The sequence below is a fragment of the Lagenorhynchus albirostris genome, chromosome 1 (assembly GCF_949774975.1).
Source record: "Lagenorhynchus albirostris chromosome 1, mLagAlb1.1, whole genome shotgun sequence".
Classification (NCBI taxonomy): Eukaryota; Metazoa; Chordata; class Mammalia; order Artiodactyla; family Delphinidae; genus Lagenorhynchus; species Lagenorhynchus albirostris.
In genome coordinates this window covers 75300481-75320928 of record NC_083095.1, presented here as the reverse complement: position 1 = coordinate 75320928, position 20448 = coordinate 75300481, and the positions used below count along the sequence as shown (strand labels likewise).

Here is a 20448-nt window from a genome sequence, read left to right as displayed (position 1 = left end):
CTAACAATTGTTGTGAGACATATGTAGCCCAACTGGCCACATGGCTGTCTTATCTTCCAATTCAGTGAAATTATTGCTGTGTCCCCTGGTGAAAGCCTTCCTCCTTTCAGAGAGTAAGACCTCCAAACCAATACAGCTCAAAGTTACAAACATTGGGAGCAAAAATACTGCTAGTAGGTTACTGGTAATAATAGTGAGAGCGTCCACTCCCAGAGCCACTTCCTTGATTTCCTGGACTCATGCATTCTGGGTATGGGGGAGAAAACATCATATAATAGTCTCTGCTATAAAGCATATATTGCATCATATAAGACAGAATCCCATCTTTTTACAGAGTTGTTTTCCAACTGCTGCTATAACGGAATCAATAAGCCATTCTACATTTCAACAGGCCGGCCACTTCTGGGTGATGGGGTATGAGGTAAGATAAATAATCCCATGGGCATGTGCCCACTGCTGTAATCTTGTGCAGTGAGAATAGCTTCTTCCTCAGAAGAAATACTGTGGGCAATCCCTTGATGAAATTAGGCATTCTGTGAGTTTATAAGGATGATGCTGGCAGAGTACAATGAGCAAGGAAGACAAATCCATGTGCAAGTATCTGTGTCTACTCCTGCGAGAACACATCTCAGTCATCTCCATCATGGAAGATGTCTAATGCAATCCACTCGTCATCAGGTGTCTGGGCAGTCTCTCTGGGGAATGACACCATATCAGGGGCTCAGCATTAGTCTCTGAGTTTGGCAGATTAGTCACTGAGCAACACCATTAGCTAGGTCAAGCTTGGTAAGGGGAAATCAATGTTTTTGACTTCATGCATATCTTCCATTCCTGCTAGCAAGGCCACTTTGCTCATGCGATCACTGACTAAGCATCGAGGTGGCTGGGGAAAGATGCTGACACATCCATAGAGTGCATTGTTTTGTCCATTATTAAGAGCTTCCATTTCCCTTGGCCAGTTTCCACATAGTGCATAATTATCTTGACAGTCTGTGCCCATTCTGAGAGGTCCATCCAGATACCTCTTTCCTAGATTTCCTTGGCACTAATCTTCCGATCTTGTTCCATCCAAGTCTCTTACCGGAAAAATCATTAGCAACTGCCCAAGATCACTGTAGATCAGTACCTCTGGCCATCTCTCACTCTAGAGAACATGAATAACCAAAAGGTATCACCTGATGATGTGGAGGGATTGTCCTTCATCTTCAGCCTTCAGTGGGCTACAGTGCTAGTTTTGTGTGGTACCAAAATAATGTGCAAATCCATATGAAAAATAGGCTTGATTTTCTTGTTCCTTAGTTAACTGATTATAAGGAACTCCCCAGAAGGTTATAGACATGGTTAAGGGAGAGTATACAAAACAAGAAGAGTTTGTGTCAAAGGAATTTGAGGAGCTTACTCATTCAGCTTACCTGGATCTTCTGGGGATGCCTGAGTCCAGTCTCTTATATATCATTTCCACTTGATGATAGATTGCTGCTGGGCATGGTCCACAGTGCAGGTATGTAGTTGGACAACACTTGGTTCATGATGGAAGTTCAGGCTGCATGGTCACTAAGGTAGTTTTTACCTAATTTAGATATTCAAACTTTGCCATGGTCAATTAGCAAGTCAGAAGCTGTTTCTTAAAAGGAGAATCAATATTTAAAGAAAAGGGCATATATTCCCCCCAGCCCCGAATACTAGTGGACTATGCTGCAATTTTCCTGTTGGTGTTTCCCATGTCTCCATCCTATTTGCCATGGAAACGCCAAGCATCATTTTTGGATCTGCTGGATCATAAGACCAAAGTGATGAAGCAGATAGCACTGAGATGTTCCTTCCTCTGCAATTTTTTGGAACAGTTTAAGAAGGATCAGTGTTAACTCTTCCTTAAATGTTTGGTAGACTGACTCAATAGCTTTTTTTTTTTTTGCGGTACGCGGGCCTCTCACTATTGTGGCCTCTCCCGTAGCAGAGCACAGGCTCTGGATGCGCAGGCTCAGTGGCCATGGCTCGTGGGTCCAGCCGCTCCACAGCATGTGGGATCCTCCTGGACCGGGGCACAAACCCGTGTCCCCTACATCGGCAGGTGGACTCTCAACCACTGCGCCACCAGGGAAGCCCTCGATAGCTTTTGACTCCAGTTATTTGACACTACTGGAGATGCTGAGGGAAACCCAATATTAATTAACTTATTCCTTTTTTACTTAATTCAGCCAGAGTCAGTTTCTGTTACTCACCAGTAAGAACCCTGACTTATATACAATCTCATTCCAGCATTAGGCAAATTAGAAAAAAGAAAAGAAAGCTCATATATAAAATACCAGAAGTGATTGTAAGAAACCTAACAGTGCTCCTCAGAGGTATTCTGTAAATACCAGGCATCAATATTCTTTCTTAATTGAGTTTTTACATGAATTAAGCTGTATCTGTTCTTACTCTAGGCTAGAACTGGAGTGTAATAAAGGCAGAGAATAGACTAGCTTTGTAATTTCTTCTGTATCAGCTCTAACGCTTCACCTTCCACAGCCGGCTCTATTAGCCGGATGATGGTGCCACCACAAGATGGCAGTACCCTCTCTCCACAGACTTGCTTGGTTTGAAATCAACATGTTTGTATTGAAAGCGCAGGATTGAGCTCCCTCTGATTGGCTGAGTAAGAAGCCTGAGTCTCTCTCTGGGATTCAGAGGAACTAGATAAATATACCCAGAAAAAAGAACTAGACTGAGGAACCTGGCTTCATTTCAGTCTCCGGAGCTGAGTCTCCTGTGATCCCAATAAGGAAGAAGAATGGAGAAACTCCTGACCGTGTCTTTGGTGATTCTGTGGCTTCAACTGGCCAGTGAGTTGGGGCTCTTGGCGATGGGAAGAGGGTGACCAAAGTTCCGAGCCCACAAGACAGAGGGGCAAAATCTTCTTGTTAACTGGGAAATGTACCCCCAAATTATGGAAGGAAATGCAAACACTAGAGAGTGAAAATGCAGTGACTGACTCCTGGCCTCTGGCCTTGTGTTTCTGCCTAGGGGTGAATAGCCAGCAAGGAGAAGAGAATCTTCAGGCCCTGAGCATCCAGGAGGGTGAAAATGCCACCATGAACTGCAGTTATAAAACTGCTATAGAAACCTTACATTGGTACAGACAGGATTCAAGGAGAGGCTTTGCCCACCTGATTTTAATACGTTCAAATGAGAGAGAGAAGCTTAGTGGAAGACTGCGAGTCACGCTTGACAACTCCATCAAAGGCAGTTCCCTGTCCATCACGGCTTCCCAGGCTGCAGACACTGCTACTTACCTCTGTGCTACGGATACACAGTGCTCACCAGGCAACTGCAGCCCCAACGCAAACCCTGCCAGAGCTGCCTCTTAGAAGCCGCAACAGTGTGTAGACTTGGTGGTTATGTCTTCCCACAAAGGAGAGTCTACAAACAGCTGGCAACAGGAAAGGGAGGCCTGTCAAATTCCTGATGTTTTGGGCAGCATGTTAGACTAGGGTAAAGGGCATGAGATTTAGAACGGGAAACTGAAATACCAGCTTCAGCTCTGCCCATCCTGGCGCTGTGTCCTTAAGCACACCATCGGTGTAGCAGCCTTCAGTTTCCTCACTTTAAACAAAGGATTTGGACTCATGAGCCTAAAGACCCTTCAAGCTCTAATTTTACCAGGTCACTTGTGGAGGATGAGGAAGGACTTGTCAGTATTAGAAGGTCTCATCTGTTATATGTACAGCCCCCTCAGGACTTAGGTGGCTTTGAGATGCATGAGAGGATTTTTGCATTTCTCTAATTCTAATAGTAGATTCATCAGACATTAGAGTTAAAAAGGATCTTAGGACTCTTTCAACCAAACTTTTCATTTTAAAGCTGAGAAGTGAAAATGTTGTATAATAATAGATACAAAGATCTGAATCTTTGGAGTAGTAGAGACAAAGATCTGAATCTGATTCTCCCATTTGTTAGTTGTGTGATTTCCAAGCTTCAATTTCTCCATTAAAGAGATGGGAATTTATCAGGGAGTCATAAGCTTAACTCATACAAGTGAGAGATGTTCTCAGCTACCAGGTCCTAAAATGTTGTGTTTTGAAAATGGATACTTCTATTATCACATATATAACCGTTTTCCATCCATTTTATTCTTGCTTCTGGTAAGAATAGTTTTTTTGATACATTTTTGATGCTACTGAAAATGTGTTTGTGGAGAAAGTGTATTTGTACTTATGTGATGCTTGGTGGAAAAGGTGGGGGAGGGCAGACGAAAGGTTGGTAGGACTGCGGTTCCCACATTCCAGAGCTTCAACCACCAACATCACCTATATCAGAATCACCTACAGCACCTTGAAGATCTGGGCTATTAGGCACTTACTCAATCAGACTCTGATGCACTGATGCATTGCATTTTTTTTTTTTTTTTTTTTTTTTGCGGTACGCGGGTCTCTCACTGTAGTGGCCTCTCCCGTTGCGGAGCACAGGCTCCGGACGCACAGGCTCAGCGGCCATGGCTCACGGGTCCAGCCGCTCCGCGTTATGTGGGATCTTCCCAGACCGGGGCACGAACCTGTGTCTCCTGCATCGGCAGGCGGACTGTCAACCACTGCACCACCAGGGAAGCCGGATGCATTGTATTTTTAATGAACATCTTCTATATCAGTTAGAGACTGGGTCAGCTTCAAGTTACAAAAACTTCAAATAATAATGTTTTTAACAAGGTGGAGTTTACTTTCCTCTCACGTAAAGAAGCTCTGTCATATGTATCATATGCAGTCCAGGGCTGGTATACTACCGTCATCATGTTATAAAAAATCAAGGGGTTTCCTTCTAGCTCTCTGTCTCTTGTTCTTAAAGTGTCACTTTTGTTTATATACTTGGCAGAAACTGCTAGAGATCCATCCACTTTATACACATTCCAGGCAGAAAGAAAGAGAAGGTCAAGGGGCAAATGAGTACATGCTGCCCATGTCAATCATTTCCAGAAAATCCACCCAATAGCTGCTACTTACATTTCACTGACCAGAGTGTTATTCCATGTCCCCACCTTTCTCCCGTCTGCAAAGGAGTCTGGGATGTCAGTATTTTTTCAGTCTCAGCATGTTGTCACTCACATCAAAACTGTGGTTCTATTAGTAAGAAATAGGAGAGAATGGGCATTCTTTAGGCAAATAGCAATTTCTGCTATCCTCAACTTAGGGTATATTAAGACTCATGGGGGTTTTGTTTCATAGTTATTCATTTTTGAAATACTATATCCAGTCTATCTCCCAGTTCTGTTGACTTTGCTTCCTAAAGGTCTCCAGAAGATGTCACAAACCCCACACACTAATTCACCTCCACCATCCTAATTAAAAATCCATTTTAGTCCCTTGCTCCCCAGCATGTGACACACCCCATCATTCTTCAATGTAGTCCTCTGTACCACAGTGAGAATGATCTTGTCAGAGTGCAGATTTGAGCATGTCAATCACCTGGATCCCCATTTGCTCTTAGAATAAAGAGAAACTTCTTTTAAAATTTGTATTTATTTTATTTTTGGCTGCATTGTGTCTTCCTTACTGCGCGCGGGCTTTCTCTAGTTGTGGTAAGCCAGGGCTACTCTTCGTTGCAGTGCACAGGTTTCTCATTGTGGTGGCTTCTTTTGCTGTGGAGCACGGACTCTAGGTGCACAGGCTTCAGCAGTTGCAGCACGCATGCCAGGCTCAGTAGTTGCGGTACACAGGCCCTAGAGTGCACGGGCTTCAGCAGTCACGGTGTGTGGGCTCAGTAGTTGTGGCTCATAGGCTCTAGAGCGCAGCCTCACTAGTTGTGGTGCACAGGCTTAGCTGCTCCACGGCATGTGGGATCTTCCTGGACCAGGGCTCAAACCCGTGTCCCCTGCATTGGCAGGAGGATTCTTAACCACCGTGCCACCAGGGAAGTCCCAAAACTTCTTAATATGACCTACAAAACCTTGCATAACTTAGGATCTTGTTACCTCTCCAACCTCATTTCACAATGTACTCCTAATCTCTCTCCCTCTCTGTCTCTCTCTCTCTTCAATACTGGTATTATTTAAGTTTCTTTTTTAAAAATTAATTAATTAATTTTGGGCTGCGTTGGGTCTTTGTTCCTGCGTGCGGGTTTTCTCTAGTTGTGGTGAGTGGGGGCTACTCGTTGTTGCAGTTCGCAGGCTTCTCATTGCGGTGGCTTCTATTGTGGCAGAGCACGTGCTCTAGGCGCACGGGCTTCAGTAGCTGTGGCACGCAGGCTCAGTAGTTGTGGCACGTGGGCTCAGTAGTTGTGGCTCATGGGCTCTAGAGTGCAGGCTCAGTATTTGTGGTGCACAGGCTTAGTTGCTCCATGGCATGTGGGATCTTCCTGGACCAGGGCTTGAACCCATGTCCCCATTCATTGGCAGGAGGATTCTTAACCACCGCACCACCAGGGAAGTCCTTAAGTTTCTTAAAAGTACCTTTTTCCTACTATATGACCCCTTCATAGCAACTGTAGGTGATTTCTTATTTATTTTCCTTTTCCTAAATTTTTTTCCTCCCTTCAACAGAGTAAAAAAAATAGTAAATGCCTATTCATTCTTATACATCTGTCCAAGAGTCTGTAGCTAAAGGAAGCTCAGGGGGCATTTTTAGAATTATAGACCTCTGCATTTTCACATTTGCAGTTTTCCCTTATTTCTTTGATTATTTGATTAAGACCTGTTTTCACTACTACTTCTGTGAGTTCCTTAATGGTAGCGTCCATATCTGTGTGTCTCACCCTTGAAAACTCAGCATCAATGTATCTTAGGCATTAGGATCATCTAATTTCCTTCTTCTTCTTTTCTATCCATTAATGTATTCTTTATTTTAAGTCTCCTCAAAAGGATATGATAATATTTATTAAAAAAAAGAAATCTTTGGAAGTTTATGGATACATTCTTTTGGCATAGCAGGGATTGGCAAAGCACAGCCCACAGGGCAGAGCAGCCTGCCACCTGTGTTTGTAAATAAAGTTTTATTGGAAAACAGCCATGTCCATTTATTTATGCATTGATCATGGATGCTTCGTGTTATAAGAGCACAGTTGAGTAGTCACGACAGAGATTGTATGACTTCAAAACCTAAACTATTTACTATTTGACCCTTTACAGAAAAACTGTTTGCCAACCTCTGGGGTGTAGGAATTACATGGGAATTTTTAGATTTGCAGTTTTCTGTTTGATAGCAACAAATTATATAATAAAAGCATATTTCTAATCATCTGTATTGCCAACTTAGAATACTCCCCTTAGTTTTGAGGCCTTTGTGTTCTTTATGTTATTTTATCAAATGAAAGACAAATGGAATAACGGCACTTTACAAATAAAAGCATCTCCATTCTTTAAATCGATAAAAGTGTTCAGAATATTTTTCAAATATTTAAAAAATTTTTACTGAAGTATAGTTGATTTACACTGTTATGTTAGTTTCAGGTGTACAGCAAAGTGATTCAGTTATACATACGTATCTATTCTTATTCAGATTCTTTTCCATTATAGGTTATTTCAAGATATTGAGTATAGTTCCCTGTGCTATACAGGGATCTTGCAGGGCAGTTTGTCTTGCATAACAGCTGAGTCAAGATTTTCTTGACGATTCCACCAAAGGATCAAGAAACTAGAGGAATAGTTCTGTCAACTTTTATGTAACTCCAAACAAAACCTCCTGCTGCTTCTCAGCCAGCCATGCTGTTTGCTTTCTGCATACTGCATAATGGAGAATTTAACAGTTATCATAGTTTTAATGGTACTGGAGGATGTAGTCACTGTCCTCACCTAACAGGGTGGATGTCTGGACACCCACCTGAAGGTAAACACTGCCTTCTTCCCTAACATTCTGGAGTCCTGCACACTGGGTGTTGGACACCTGAGCATTGGGAGTTAAACATCAGGATAAACAGGCCAAAGAAATGGAGAGGGAGATAAAAGAACAAAAATAAATCTAAATAGAGGAAATAAAGTATTCAAGCAGGTTTTATTTCCCTGGTAATAACTGCATCAGCTCTCTACTTCCAGTCTGAGCCCTCATTCCACATGGCTGGGTCCAGGCTAGTGGGAGTACAGGCAGGGCATAAGATTTGTTTTACTTACCTGCTCCTCACTCAACTGAAAGCAATTTGACATAGGAATCGTGTCTGGTTTTGGTTTACACATTGTAGAAAACTCCGTAAATTTCCAGAATGAATGCTTGAGCCTAGGGATTCCTGAACACGCACAATAATATAAGAGTACCTAGGTGGTCCGCTGAGCCAGAGAGTCTTGCCAGCAGGATAACTCTACTCAAGACCCTAATTTTAGTAACAGCTAAAAAAATAGATCATTTTAACTGGTGAGAAAATCTATGTAGGTGAATATGTATCATTTGAAGACGATTCTTGTGTTCAACTGACTTAGTCATAGTCATTGTTACTAGATTGACAGCACTGCCCTGAGAGCCTGTGTAAGGCAACATCACAGCTGTCTGCAGAAACAAAGTCCCCATGCCTTAAAATAGTTGATGTGAGCAAGTAACAATGTTTTGACTTCTTGCTATAAATATAGTCATACTTTGCATAAAGTAAACCTAATCCTAGGGAAAGAATAAGCTATGAAATGACCCTGTCAAATCTTCTGCTGTGTTCACTTCACTAGCACAAATAATTGCACAAGAAACTAGACAAACAAGCTGGCCGACACTGAGCAACCAGTTCTTTACATTGAGATTCCTGAATCCCTAATAATACAAATAAATAGGAGTTAGATAAATACCACACACGTGCCTCTGGAATGAAGAGAGTCTGGCTAATACTATTAAGTATCGAAACTCTACTTCCTTAAAAAGTTATTTACTTGAATTAAAACAAGAATGTGACAAGAAGTGAAAAGAAGGTGTTTCAAAACAACTAAATGAAGTGGAGATAGGCAACCTTCCAGAAAAAGAATTCAGAATAATGATCGTGATCCAGGACCTTAGATAAAGAATGGAGGCAAAGACTGAGCAGATGCAAGCAATGTTTAACAAAGACCTAGAAGAATTAAAGAATAAACACCGAGAAGAATTCAAGAACAAGCAAACAGAGTTGAAAAATACAGTAACTGAAATGAAAAATACACTAGAAGGAATCAATAGCAGAATAACTGAGGCAGAAGAATGGATAAGTGACCTGGAAGACAGAATGGTGGAATTCACTGCCATGGAACAGAAAAACAAAAGAAGAATGAAAAGAAATAAAGACAGCCTAAGAGACCTCTGGGACAACATTAAACTCACCAACATTCGCATTATAGTGGTCCCAGAAGGAGAAGAGAGAGAGAAAGGAGCCAAGAAAATACTTGAAGAGAATATAGTCGAAAACTTCCCTAACATGGGAAAGGAACTAGCCATCCAAGTCCAGGAAGCACAGAGAGTCCCAGGCACGATAAACCCAAGGAGAAACACACTGAGACACATAGTAATCAAAGAGACAAAAATTAAAGACAAAGGAAAATTATGAAAAGCACACAAGGAAAAAACAACAAATATCATACAAGAGAACTCCTGTAAGGTTAACAGCTGACTTCTCAGCAGAAACTCTATAAGCCAGAAGGGAGAGGCACAATATATTTAAAGTGATGAAAGGGAAGAACCTACAACCAAGATTACTCTATCCAGCAAAGATCTCATTCCGATTTGATGGAGAAATCAAAAGTTTTACAGACAAGCAAAAGCTAAGAGAACTCAGCACCACCAATCCAGCTCTAAAACAAATGCTAAAGGAACTTCTCTAAGTGGGAAACACAAGAGAAGAAAAGGACCTACAAAAACAAACCCCCAACAATTAAGAATATGGTAATAGGGACATACATATCCATAATTACCTTAAATGTGAATGGATTAAATGCCCCAACCAAAAGACACAAGCTCACTGAATGGATACAAAAACAAGACCCATATATATGCTGTCTACAAGAGACCCACTTCAGACCTAGAGATACATACAGACTGAAAGTGAGGGGATGGAAAAAGATATTCCATGCAAATGGAAATCAAGAGAAAGTTGAGTAGCAATACTCATATCAGATAAATAGATCTCAGAATAAAGAATGTTACAAGAGACAAGAAAAGACACTACATAGTGATCAAGGGATCAATCCAAGAAGAAGATATAACAATTATAAATATATATGCACCCAAGATAGGAGAACCTCAATACATAAGGCAAATGCTAACAGCAATAAAAGAGGAAATCGACAGTAACACAATAATAGTGGGGGACTTTAACACCTCACTTACACCAATAGACAGATCATCCAGAAAGAAAATTAATAAGGAAACACAAGCTTTAAATGACACAATAGACCAGGTAGATTTAATTGATATTTACAGGACGTTTCATCTAAAACAGCAGATTACACTTTCTTCTCAAGTGCACACGGAACACTCTCCAGGACAGACCACATCTTGGGTCACAAAATAAGCCTCAGTAAATTTAAGAAAATTAAAATTATATCAAGCATCTTTTCCGACCACAAGCTATGAGATTAGAAACAAATTACAGGGAATAAAACGTAAAAAAACACAAACAGATGGAGGTTAAACAATAAGTGACTAATTAACCAAGAGATCACTGCAGAAATCAAAGAAGAAATGAAAAAATACCAAGAAACAAGTGACAATGAAAACACAATTGATCCAAAACCTATGGGATGAAGCAAACGCAGTTCTAAGAGGGAAGTTTATAGCAATACAATCCTACCTCAAGAAACAAGAAACATCTCAAATAAACAGTTTAACCTTACACCTAAAGGAACTAGAGAAAGAACAAACAAAACCCAACGTTGGTAGAAGGAAGGAAATCATAAAGATCAGAGAGGAAATAAATGAAATAGAAACAAAGAAAAAAGTAGCAAAGATCAATAAAACTAAAAGCTGGATCTTTGAGAAGATAAACAAAATAGATAAACATTTAGCCACACTCATCAAGAAAAAGAGGGAGAGGACTCAAATCAATAAAATTAGAAATGAAAAAGGAGAAGTTACAATGGACACCCCAGAAATACAAGGCATCATAAGAGACAGAAATACAAGGCATCATAAGAGTCAGCCAGGAAGAAACAGAAAATATAAATAGACCAATCACAAATAATGAAATTGAAACTGTGATTAAAAATCTTCCAAGAAACAAAAGTCCAGGACCAGATGGCTTCACAGGTGAATTCTATCAAACATTTAGAGAAGAGCTAACACCCATCCTTCTCAAACTCTTCCAAAAAATTGCAGAGGAAGGAACACTCCAAAACTCCTTCTACAAGGCCACCATCACGCTCATACCAAAACCAGACAGAGATACTACAAAAATGAAAATTACAGACCAACATCACTGATGAATATAGATGCAAAAAATCCTCAACAAAATACCAGCAAACAGAATCCAACAATACATTAAAAGGATCATACACCGTGATCAAGTGGTATTTATCCCAGGGATGCAAGTATTCTCAATATACACAAATCAATCAGTGTGATACACCATATTAATAAATTGAAGAATAAAAACCATATGATCCTCTCAATAGAGGCAGAAAAAGCTTTTGACAAAATTCAACACTAATTTATGATAAAAACTCTCCAGAAAGTGGGTACAGAGGGAACATACCTCAACATCATAAAGGCCATATACGACAAACCCACAGCAAACATCACTCTCAATGGTGAAAAACTGAAAGCATTTCCTCTAAGATCAGGAACAAAACAAGGATGTCCAGTCTTGCCACTTTTATTCAACATAGTTTTGGAAGTCCCAGTCACGGAGATCAGAGAAGAAAAAGAAATAAAAGGAATCCAAATTGGAAAAGAAGAAGTAAATCTGTCACTGTTTGCAGATGACATGCTACTATACATAGATAATCTTAAAGATGTCACCAGAAAACTACGGGAGCTAATCAGTGAATTTGGTTTAGTTGCAGGATACAAAATTAATGCATAGAAATGTCTTGCATTCCTACACATTAACAGCAAAAGATCAGAAAGAGATATTAAGGAAACAATCCCATTTAACCTCACATCAAAAAGAATAAGACACTTAGGAACAAACCTACCTAAGGAGACAAAAGACCTGTACTCAGAAAACTATAAGATACTGATGAAAAAATCCATGATGACACAAACAGACGGAGATATATACCATGTTCTTGGATTGGAAAAATCAATATTGTGAAAATGACTATACTACCCAAAGCTTGATAGGGATTGCACCGAATCTACAGATTCAGTGCAATCCCTATCAAACTACCAATGGCATTTTTCACAGAAGTAAAACAAAAAATTTCACAATTTGTATAGAAACACAGAAAACCCTGAATAGTCAAAGCAATCTTGAGAAAGAAAAATGGTGCTGGAGGATTCAGGCTCCCTTACTTCAGACTATACTACGAAGCTACAGTAATCAAGACAGTATGGTACTTGCACAAAAACAGAAATATAGATCAATGGAACAGGATAGAAAGCCCAGAGATAAACCCATGCATCTATGGTCAACTAATCTATGACAAAGGAGGCAAGGATATACATTGGAGAAAAGGCAGTCTCTTCAATAAGTGGTGCTGGGAAAACTGGACAGCTACATGTAAAAGAATGAAATTAGAACATTCCCTAACACCATACACAAAAATGAACTCAAAATGGATTAAAGACCTAAATGTAAGACCAGACAATATAAAACTCTTAGAGGAAAACATAGGAAGAACACTCTTTGACATAAACAACAGCAAGATCTTTTTTGACTCACCTCCTAGTGTAATGGAAATAAAAACAAAAATAAACAAATGGGACCTAATGAAACTTAAAAGCTTTTACACAGCAAAGGAAACTATAAACAAGATGAAAACACAACCCTCAGAATGGGAGAAAATATTTGCAAATGAATCAACAAAGGATTAATCTAAAAAATATATAAACAGCTCATGTAGCTCAATATTAAAAAAACAAGCAACCCAATCCAAAAATGGGCAAAAGACCTAAATAGTCATTTCTAAAAAGAAGACATGCTGATGGACAAGAAGCACATGAAAAGCTGCTCAACATCACTAATTATTAGAGAAATGCAAATCAAAACTACAATGAGGTATCACCTCACACTGGTTAGAATGGGCATTATCAGAAAATCTACAACAACAAATTCTGGACAGGGTGTGGAGAAAAGGGAACCCTCTTACACTGTTGGTGGGAATGTAAATTGATACAGCCACCATGGAGAACAGTATGGAGTTTCCTTAAAAACTAAAAGTAGAACTACCATACGACCCAGCAATCCCACTACTGGGCATATACGCAAAGAAAACCATAATTCAAAAATACACATGCACCCCAATGTTCATTGTAGCACTGTTTACAAAAGCCAGGTCATGAAAGGAACCTAAATGCCCATTGACAGACGAATGGATAAAGAAGATGTGGCACATATATACAATGGAATATTACTCAGCCATAAAGAGGAACGAAATTGGGTTATTTGTAGAGACGTGTAAGGACCTAGAGACTGTCATACAGAGTGAGGTAAGTCAGAAAGAGAAAAACAAATATCATATATTAACGCATATATGTGGGATCTAGAAAAACGGTACAGATGAACCGGTTTCCAAGGCAGGAATAGAGACACGATGTAGAGAACAAATATATGGACACCAACCAGGGAAAGCGGGGTGGGAGGGGATGGTGGTGGGATGAATTGGGAGATTGGGACTGACATATATATACTAATATGTATAAAATAGATACCTAATAAGAACCTGCTGTATAAAATATAAAATAAAAGAAGGTGTTTCAAGAACCAAGACACCTAAGTAAGGTCACCTATCCCTCATATGGCTAAAGGTGTAAGGCTGCTGTTATCTAAGTACGGTTCATGCGCCCAAAGGAGGCCCTTTCAGGGCAGTTTACCAAACTCGATGAGTTTTCTCTCTTTTGTTGCAGATTAGTACTCCGCACAGGATTCACAGTGACCCCCTCTGTCATTATCTCTCTCTCTGTCTCTCTCTTTTTGTACATGTCCCTCCTCTCTGGTACACTGGTCCACAAATTCTAGGTGCTTCAAGATCCCCAATCTCCTATTCCGTCTCAATCTCACAGTGAGACAGCTGGGCTATTTTTGGTAAATCCCTCCCGCACTGGTGCCGAGAAGCTGCCTCCATCAAGTAAGCTGGGCAATGTTCGGGCTCACTTCATCTGTTTTCCTTATCTCTGTGCTACCTGTAGTCCAATGTCTAAAAGTTGTTTCATATAGTTTGTCCAGTTGTCCAGTTGGAAGGAAGGTCAACTCTACCTTTATCAGTGAAGAAGTTACAGTAATTTGTTTTTATTGTATTTTACAAATATGACATTTCATGATGGATAGGGATAAAATCCTTTTCAACCAACCACACATTATTTGAGACCTGCCTTAGGTAATGCTTCCTCTGTGGCATGCTGAATGAGTCTTGGGGATGAATAGTAATTCAGGCAAAGGATTTGGGGAGATTAGGGAGCACTTTCTAGGCAGATGAATCCCTCTCTTACCCATGGGAGTCATGGACACATATGCAAGGAAGAGACCTCTGACTATTCCAGTTAAAAATTCTGCCTGGGATTATTTGGGTAGCTAGAGATACTTGTACCATGCAGAAAATGATGGAAGCAACAATTGAATATTTCCCTAAGCATGCTCGTGTTTAGAGCTCTCTTCTGAGTCCTGTCCCATTCTCCTTTATCTATGCCTCAAGCTATTAATATTTTATCAGGAAAAAGAGGTCAGATATAGCTGTGGTGCAATTTTCAGGATGAGCACCGGAGGTCGGGGTTTCCTACAAATGTGGTTCCTTTTTTTATTCAGGTGCTGGTTTGACTTGTTTACTTTGTAGCCACAAGACAGATTACTGTTGCTGTGCAGAAAGGGGCTCTCAGTTTCTAAGTGAGGTTTCTATAATATTCAGCTGCAAACTAGCCCCATTAGAGCTGGTGTATTCTAGGGAGCAAGGACCGTTGCCAACATGTTTTCTGCCACTCACTCTGTTCTTGTGATCTTCTTAATATTCAGTAAGTAACATTTTATCTTAAATGTTCATGATTTTTCATTTTCCTATAATTATAGGTAAGTTTAGTTTTCTTCTCTGGCTGAAAACTCTCCTTCTGTCCATTTATAACATAAAAAAGTGATTCTCTTGTAGGAGGGACTAATGGAGACTCAGTGAACCAGACAGAAGGCCCAGTGACTGTCTCAGAGGGGGCGCCTAGGACCCTGCACTGCACTTACCAGACCTCTGATCCAGGTCCCTATCTTTTCTGGTACGTCCAGTATCTCAACAAAGCTCTGCAACTCCTCCTGAAGGGCTCGAAGGCAAACCAGAGGGCAGAGCATCAAGGTTTTCAGGCCACTCTTGTTACGAGTGACAGCTCCTTCCACCTGCAGAAAACCTCAATGCAAGCATCAGACTCGGCTGTGTACTACTGTGCTCTGAGTCACACGGTGAGAGGGGCTGCAGGGGGAGCTGAACACAAACCCAAGGGGAGCAGGAGGGCTGAAGTGAGCAGCCTTCGGAGGAGGAGGTATATTCTCTTCTTGGGCAGTGTTTAGTTTATTTAGAGCTTTTCAGGAAAATAAATCAAGGTCAGATCTAATTCCTAGAAACCCAGGAGGTTGGGACTTGTTCTTCAGGGAGAATAGGGTGGATGTCAGTCTTAAAGAAAACCCAGGCTCTGATCCCCAGAAGCATCCCTGTTCAGCCAGAAAGACTCCTCCCTTCTCTAGACTGACTTTCAAAAACATCTATATTTTCTCTTAATGTAAGATGGATGTTAGATGTCACAATATTAATATATTCATTTAGGGAAGAGAAAAGGAATAGATGACTAAAAGCTGCATCAGCTGAATCACAATCATATATCAGCACAGGGATGCCAAGCAAATCATACACAAATTTTCACGCGGCTGAGACGTAACGCTGTTGAGGCGCTGCTCTCAGTGAAATGAGCCAGAGCTGCTGCAGCAGTGGGATGACAAGGCATTTGTGATTTTTGAATGGCTACATTTTTGATATGAGGAACTAGGAATGCATGGTCTGGTGATTTTACATTCATTTTGACTATAGGATGGGATACTTGAAAGCAAGGTGTTTCTAGCACAGACTGACTATTGATTGGCATTAGACACGTACAGCTGGACAAATTTTGTCCACCAGGAAACTTGCTGTGTGATAGCATTAAGCAGACAAGGAACTTTATCCAATGTAAATTTCCCCAGGAACCAATGCCTTGGAGTGAAGGAAGAACAGTTATGATGACTGAGGGTAAATAGTTTGATTTTCCTGTCTGGAAGAAGAATCTGTGAGCTTATTTCACTGTAGAGTCTGGCTGCAGGCCAAGAAAAGCCATACAAAACCATGGATGACTATTTGTTCTCAGAAGTCACCATAATCATAACAAATTATATTAGTTATAAAACTTATGTCTATCCTAGATGCATTGGCTGAATATGGCAAATGGCTGCAGCACTGATATAATTGTTGTCAACTTAATTACAATAAAGTCTAAATAGGCAGGTTAGATTCACCAACCATGTCAAAAAGCCATGACATGCCACAGGCAAACTGATAGCAGCAAGTTACATTTCCTGTTCTGGTGCAGAAGCATCTCACACTTCAGTACTTGTGCACGTGCCCTCTCAGGCACAGGGCAGGCATTTGGACCTGAATTTGAGACAGAACACAGCACATTTCACTCAGAGGAAGAGCTTCCAACATGGGGTTCCCTGGCCTGCTGAGAGTTGTCATAACCTCCGTCCGCCTTGGTAAGGCTGGTAAGGATGGCCACAAACAGACTCAGCTCCACTCAGCTCCCATGTTTGGGGGTAGGGCAGGTTATTATTGTCTGGTGGTGTGTAGGAGAGTTGCGTAATGGGTAGAGGAATTAGAAGTCTTAGTCCTATGTTTGTCCCTTGTAGCCCTCGGGGTTCCACCAGGAGAATCAGCCTAATTCTCTCTCTCTGTCTCTCTGTCTGTCTCTCTCCATATATATTATATATATAAACTTTTTTCTTCTCCCCAGGATCCATCACAGCCCAGAAAGTAACTCAAGACCAGCCAGGGGCTTCCCTGGTGGTGCAGTGGTTGAAAATCTGCCTGCTAATACAGGTGACATGGGTTCGAGCCGTGGTCTGGGAGGATCCCACATGCCGTGGAGCAACTAGGCCCGTGAGCCACAACTACTGAGCTTGCGCGTCTGGAGCCTGTGCTCCACAACGAGAGAGGCCGCGATTGTGAGAGGCCCACGCACCGCGATGAAGAGTGGCGCCCGCTGGCCACAACTAGAAAAAGCCCTCGCACAGAAACTAAGACCCAACGCAGCAAAAATAAATAAATTAATTACTAAACTCCTACCCCCAACATCTTCTTAAAAAAAAAAAAAAAGAATTGAAAAAAATAGAACCAGCCAGAAATTTCTATGCTGGAGAAGGAGGATGTAACCTTGGATTGTGTATATGAAGCTAGTAGTTACAATTATTATTTATTCTGGTACAAACAAACACCAAGTGGGGAAATGATTTTCCTTATTCATCAGGAGTCTTACAATGAGTGAATACAACAGAGGGTCGGTAGTTTTTGAACTTCCAGAAAACGGCCAGTTCCATCAGCCTTACCATCACAGCCTTGCAGCTTGGGGACTCAGCGGTGTATTTCTGTGCTCTGAGAGACCACAGTGATGCCGGTCCCTGTGGGAACCCCACAGAAACCTCAGATCTCAACGTGAGGTGTCCCCCAGCTATGAAAACCTTAGTGAGATTCTCGGTAAGGACAGGAGAAGGCAGCGGCCGTGTCAGCGAGGCAGGGGAGTTAGAAGTGGAAACCTCACTCTAAGGAAAATGCTCTCTCTCTGGCTCAGAGAACATATCTAAAAGTGTCATTCATCAAAAGCATCTTTATCTTCAATTCTTCATCTTGAAGTAGATCATTTGCCAAAAAAATATTTAAAACTTTTTTATGGTGATTATATTAAAGCAAGTGATTTGGTTTAAAAAAATTCAGGAATATTTGGCCAAATCTGCACCTGAATTGTTAGACTTTTAGGTTCACTGCACAAATATTCATGCATTGCTGACTAAGTCTTGTCATTATGTTAGATCTGAAGTATCTGTTAAATGGCACTTCTTGGACTCTCCCTGTCCCATTGTCTCATGCTGTGCCATGAATGACTTGGAATGACGTACACAGAATAAATGTCACCACAAGTCTTGACACCAAGGAGGAATGAAGCTCTTCAGTTTGCTCAGAAACAGCCCCATTACCTGATCACATTCTCTATATGCAAGTTTAATGCAGATAAAATAGAATATCCAAAGAAGTAATACTAAAAACAAAACAGAACAACTCAAAAATTCTACTAGTCAGGAAAAACTCTGCTACAGAATCACATCTTATAGGATGTTTTCCATTCTGCGTTTTTACCCAACAGTATATTGTGAAATTATTATTTGCACACATTATTTACAGATCAAAATCACACATTCTAATGATGATATTCCAATGTATGATTTTTTTCTTTAAAAAGATGTTGGGGGTAGGAGTTTATTAATTAATTTATTTTTGCTGTGTTGGGTCTTCGTTTCTGTGCGAGGGCTTTCCCTAGTTGTGGCAAGCGGGGGCCACTCTTCATCACGGTGCGTGGGCCTCCTCACTACCATGGCCTCTCCTGTTGCGGAGCACAGGCTCCAGACGCGCAGGCTCAGTAGTTGTGGCTCACGGGCCTAGTTGCTCCGCGGCATGTGGGATCCTCCCAGACCAGGGCTCGAACCCGTGTCCCCTGTATTAGCAGGCAGATTCTCAACCACTGTGCCACCAGGGAAGCCCCCAATGTATGATTTTATAATACTTTTTTGGCAAATTCTGTCTTACTAGCTTTTTAGATTATTTTGAAATGAACACACGGGTATTTGATGATTTCCTTGATAATTCCCAGGAGGTGAAGAGGAATTTACCTTTAGTCTTTCTGGTATGGGCTCCCTGATCATTTCTGTGACCCTGGAGTATAGCACATTTTCACTCTACAACTACTAACACTCATATTTTGCCTGTTACAGAAAATTCTCTTACATCAAGGCTTTGCTTTACAGTTTAGCTCCTAATGACTCCAGATGGCCTCAATTTCAGACAATTCTGTACCACATATATTCAAAGTAGCTGTAATATAACATCTGAAAGAGTAATGTCTCTGTGCTATTGTGTGGTGATATTAGGTGGCAATTAACCTGGTGGATATGTTTTCAACTGGAATTCCAAAAAGAAAGATATTCTTCCTTGTGTAAGGATTTTCTATCCCTACTATACAAAAAACAATGATCCCAATACAGAACAACTTTCCAGAAAAGAAAGCATAAGTGTGTGTGTGCGAGTGTGTGTGTGTGTGTGTGTGTGTGTGTGTGTGTTGGGGAGAAGGAGAGAGGGGGAGAGAGAGAGAGAGAGAGAGAGAGAGAGGGAGAGAGAGAGAGAGAGAGAGAGAGAGAGAGAGAGAGAGAGAGAGAGAGAGAACACGATAGACTTATGTAGCCAAGTCATGAAGTAATTAACTAAACAGTTAAATCTTGTAAAATGTATTGGAAGTAAGTAAGGTCTTTAGAGACAACTTTTAATGAAGAAAATAGATGTAAGTAGTTTACAAGGGAATAAATCCAAGATTTGAAGCAGGAAAAATGTATCTTAGAATCTGGTGCAGGAAGCGGTATTGGCGAGAGGTACTCAAAGGAGGATTCCCAAAAGTTAGCAAAAATTTTAAAAAGCACCAGACCGAAAATAATCAATGACCTATCTTGTTTAACAATTATTTCAATCTATTTGTACTTTGAAAGTCTGAGAAATCTTCTAAAATGTTTTGGATAACATGCATACCAGCTCAAACTGGAGCCGTTGTAAAATCACGGTCACTAGTCTCTACTTGATCCCTAACATCCCCCAAATCATATCCCGTCTCCTTAATCAATGAGCTGTCTAATCATAATCGCCTTTTAAAATTTTCTTGATTGTCACATAACTCTAATTTTTCTAATATCTCCATCAGATTATTTTGCCAATAAATAAGTAAATGCCATCTGGGAAGGAATACATTAACAGTGTGCCTGTAACTTGCTTTCTGCTTCCTCTGAGGTCACCTGAGGCCTTTGGGGTTTCCTGAGCTGACCTCTTTGTGGACACAGTAATCTCATTTATACTTGAAAAGTAAAAAGGAGTTTTTAGGAGTTGCTCCATACTAAGTTCTTATCCAGAATAACATTAGCAGGACATCCAGGGTATTTCTAGATTATTCATTGCAAATAAACTAAAATTTATGGACATGGGATATATCTGATTGGAAAATGGCAGTCAACTAATGTTGGATCTCTGGTGCGTGATTAGAAAATCCTGAAAGACCCCAAACCTCAATGACTTCCCTGTTGCAACCTGTGTTGCTATAGTTGATGCTTGTCATACTGAACCCCAAATCTGTC

General features: G+C 40.7%; 3 gene segments (V, D, J or C); all 3 read left to right on the top strand.

The window, feature by feature from the left end:
* Positions 1-2773: 2773 nt before the first annotated feature.
* LOC132528113 (T cell receptor alpha variable 17-like) lies at positions 2774-3350 on the top strand. The segment is given in 2 exon segments: positions 2774-2825; positions 3007-3350. Coding segments are annotated over 2 exon segments (396 nt in total).
* An 11541-nt stretch (positions 3351-14891) lies between these two features.
* On the top strand, positions 14892-15549 carry LOC132531116 (T cell receptor alpha variable 18-like). The segment is given in 2 exon segments: positions 14892-15011; positions 15143-15549. Coding segments are annotated over 2 exon segments (453 nt in total).
* Positions 15550-16712: 1163 nt separating this feature from the next.
* LOC132530421 (T cell receptor alpha variable 19-like) lies at positions 16713-17827 on the top strand. The segment is given in 3 exon segments: positions 16713-16761; positions 17019-17071; positions 17397-17827. Coding segments are annotated over 3 exon segments (533 nt in total).
* The last annotated feature ends 2621 nt before the right edge of the window (positions 17828-20448 follow it).